This window comes from Nerophis ophidion, linkage group LG02, assembly GCF_033978795.1.
Source record: "Nerophis ophidion isolate RoL-2023_Sa linkage group LG02, RoL_Noph_v1.0, whole genome shotgun sequence".
Classification (NCBI taxonomy): Eukaryota; Metazoa; Chordata; class Actinopteri; order Syngnathiformes; family Syngnathidae; genus Nerophis; species Nerophis ophidion.
Window position 1 is genome coordinate 42,250,617 of NC_084612.1, and position 3,994 is coordinate 42,254,610.

General features: G+C 37.0%; 1 protein-coding gene across 1 annotated transcript in view; it reads right to left on the reverse strand.

Annotated features, from left to right (window-relative positions):
• Positions 1 to 3,458, reverse strand: part of LOC133540957 (guanylyl cyclase-activating protein 2-like) — an 8,716-nt gene extending 5,258 nt beyond the window's left edge. Inside the window, exons 1-3 of the mRNA XM_061884045.1 lie at positions 3,170 to 3,458; positions 2,951 to 3,100; positions 450 to 546 (exon numbers count right to left, since the gene is read on the reverse strand). Of these exons, the coding sequence (XP_061740029.1) occupies positions 450 to 546; positions 2,951 to 3,100; positions 3,170 to 3,367 (445 nt within the window). The 5' untranslated portion in view covers positions 3,368 to 3,458. The remainder of the gene's footprint in view (positions 1 to 449; positions 547 to 2,950; positions 3,101 to 3,169) is intronic.
• Positions 3,459 to 3,994: the final 536 nt, after the last annotated feature.

Sequence of the window (3,994 nt, forward strand, 5' to 3'; positions counted from 1 at the left end):
TGGCACTGGGAGCAGGTGGGTAAAGTATCTTGCCCAAGGACACAACGGCAGTAACTAGGATGGCGGAGGTGGGAATCGAACCTGCAACCCTCGAGTTGCTGGCACGGCCGCTCTACCAACCGAGCTATGCCGCCCCATTTATAACTGGTGGGGAGGACCGACTGGATTCATTATATGACAAGTTTAATATACAAAAATAGATGGATAGATAGATAGATAGATAGATAGATAGATAGATAGATAGATAGATAGATAGATAGATAGATAGATAGATAGATAGATAGATGGATAGTACTTTATTGATTCTTTCAGGAGAGTTCCCTCAGGAAAATTCAAACATGTGAGTGAGAGAGTGAGTACATTTACATGGACTACAGAAAACCAAATTATTACATGAACTGGTCTAAAACCACATAAAAAAACTTTTTAATTTGACCACATGGACTTACCATCATTGTTCTGGTCAACCAGGTCAAATATTCTGTCACAGATTTCAGATGGTGTCAAACTGACATCAGAGTTTTGTAGCTTTATTTTGTAGAAAATCTGTGTGATGGACACAAACACAAACACATCAAACAACTAAACAGGATCTAGCTGTACTATATATATAAAAATATATATACATACATATATATATATATATATATATATATATATATATATATATATATATATATATATATATATATATATATATATATATTTATGTATATATATATATACATATTAGGCCTGTCAAAGTTAACGCGATAATAATGCGTTAACTATACATTTCAATAACAGCACCAATTTTTTTAACGGACGATGAACGCGAACACTTCCTTTTTGACACTTGGTGATTGCCAAAGCAGGCGAACTTGGTTGCAGTTCACTTGCTACTGATGAGCCACAAGCGAGCAGAAATGAACAAAGGAAAGTTTACCTGATGGAAATGTCAGGTACAAAGCCATAGCAAGTTATTCTCCCGCAAGAAAGGACTATTTTTCGCCGTGAGAAGAGGCGACATCCCTGCAACAAATGCCCGCTGCATAACATTTAGATTGTTACTGTGACTGATTTAGTAAGTAAGATGACATAAAAGCTCAAAAGAAATGAAAACAAAGTCTGATATTCTTTTTAGTTTTTATGGCCAATTTTATGCCAACAACGTGCCCAATTCCAACAAGTATTTCCTCCGTGCACACACGTCTGTCTCCGTGTTTCAGCCCTAGACACACAACACTTGTTCATTCTCCACCGACACAGTGTGTTCACAGACCATGGGAAAAATGACCACCATAAGACACTAACATACACATTAACACCAACCATACGCACAGTGTTGTCTGGAGCGGAGGCAGTGGACGTACTTAAATATATTTGAGATATACCCACGGACAGCGATCCTCACAATTTAAGATGACACTGGTGGCTTTCAATGAGAGAAAGGCTCCCAGCAGCACAAAACAAGTGTGACGTCTGCAACTCGCTTTTTGTCATGGACGTGGCACGACAGAAGCATCCAAACATAGTCTCTAAACACGGGTAGAGTCTCCAATAACACCAAGAATAAATGCTCGATTTTTTTTTTGTCAATTTGTATTACAAAATAAAGTAACTGAAATGATTAGAGAAATTGATTTTTTTAAAAATCGAAAAAATTCTCAACCAAGTTCATTGTACAATAAGCAGCAACAATTTGAAAATAGAACAAAATGATGTTATGTTAGAAAAATATATATCTTAATACTATACTTGATAATATCAGATTTGTTTCAAATGTATATTCATTTTTTTTTGGCATTTCTAAAGAATATATGCATAATAGCGACTATAAAAAAAAATGGGACCCATTACCTCCCTGCTTGGCAGTCAGCATCAAGAGTTGGAATTGGGGGTTGAATCACCAAAAATGATTCCCGGGCATTACACCGCTGCTGCCCACTGCTCCCCTCACCTCCCAGGGGGTGATCAAGGGGATGGGTCAAATGCAGAGGACAAATTTCACCACACCTAATGTGTGTGTGACAATCTTTGGTACTTTAAGTTTAACTTTAGCAAATCATGCGATGACATCATATAAACAACGCCCCCACCGCCACAGGTATTTTGGCAATTTGGGGTAAAACCTACATGAACAAAATAAAAATGTCTTACTTTACGATCATGCTTTGTCAGAGATGTTTTGTAATGTTATCCTGTGATATTTGCACATAAAGAATTGCTAGCACGTCAGTTTAGGAATATGAGGGCACAGGAGAGGATTTTTCTGGCTGGCTTATATATTGTGTAAGTTGTTTTATAACATGTTCTTGTCGAGTCCTCAATTACAGAATGATTAGCAGGCTTAATATTACATTTTATTACTGAATAGAGAAGGTTAAAACATTGTCATGCAGCAATATGAAACCACCCCCCCTGAAAATAATCTGTCTAGGGTAATAATCTGTCTAGGGTACACTTATTAATGATGAAAAATTATACCTATCTGCGTTTAATATTGAGTTAACTATGAACAAAATGCAATTAATTGTGATTAAATGTTTAAAATCGTTTGACAGTCTTAATATAATACATACATACATACGTATTCATATATACACATATATGCATATATACATATATAGGTATACATATACAGCATATGTATATATGGGTAAACACACACATATATATATATATATATATATATATGTATATATATATATATATATATATATATATATATATATATATATATATATATATATATCATGGTGGTGGGCTAATTGGCCTCTTTACACTAAGCCTCCAAGGCTTAGTGTTAAGAAGGTCCAGATATAGCAAAGAACTTGTTTTTAATTTCATTGTGTAAGCTGTGTCTTTATGGTCGTTAACAGTAATCACTTTTAAGAGGATTAACATTATGAAAGCAAACCAGTTTCCATTTTTAGACAGTTCTTCCCCAGAGCTGTAATTTTACACGTACCTTTATGATCCGTTTCACCTCTTGCCGGTCTAACTTTCCATTCCCATCCTTATCGTACATTTTAAAAGACCACTTGAGCCGATCTTCAAGGTTCCCTCTCAAGATCAGATGAAGCGCTGCAACGTACTCCAGAAAGTCCAGCGCGTTGTCCTGATGTCCAAGGGAGACAATGACTTCAAACATGATACAACACAATTCTTTGTAAGGTCTTTACTTTACCTGGTTTGTGTCAAAAGAGCGGAATATAGTTTCAATGAAGACAGACTCCTCTGCAGAGGAGCTGGGGACGCCAAAGATTCTCTTGAACTCGTGCAAATGCAGAGCACCGCTTGGACATTCCTTCATAAAAACGATGCATAGCTCCTGAATCTGGGCCAAGTCCATCTCCTCACTGCAGCTTTGCTCCTGCCCCATCATCCAAAACGGTCTGGAAAATGCTGAAATGTATCCTGGTCGCAGAGACACCAACACTCAGTGAAGCAAGATGACTGCTGTCTGAGCGCTGCAACACTTAAGAGGACAATCCTATTAACTCACTGACTCACTGACAAGATGTGCTGGGAAGCAAACGTGACAAAGACGTGATGTCTTCCTGTGTTTGGACAAAACATGTTTTTTCAAATGATCAAATCCAGAAGAATATATCAAATCAAATCAAGTTGAAAATGTAAAATGTTTTTTCTCTAACTACTTCAACTAAAACAAACTCCATCAGCTTGTGATTTAATATATCTGTTATCAATGTTTTCAATGTTCTTTAACCCCTAAAAAGTGCAGGATTTTAATACATCTAACAAAAAATGCCTGATTTGCATATTAAACTCAAGTTTTTAAACAATGACACCAATCTAAGGCCCCGTTTAAACTAAGCCGGATAAGGTTATCCAGGGTAAATCCCACCTAACCTTTACCTTGTCCACACACAACAATGCCCCCGTTTAAGACCCCAGCCCCCTTCCGTCCGCCGGTTTAACGTGACCTAGTACGCATGCGCCGGAAAGAAAAAAAAGTGTCCATCTGCTCCAAGCTCTCCAGTAGATTTTT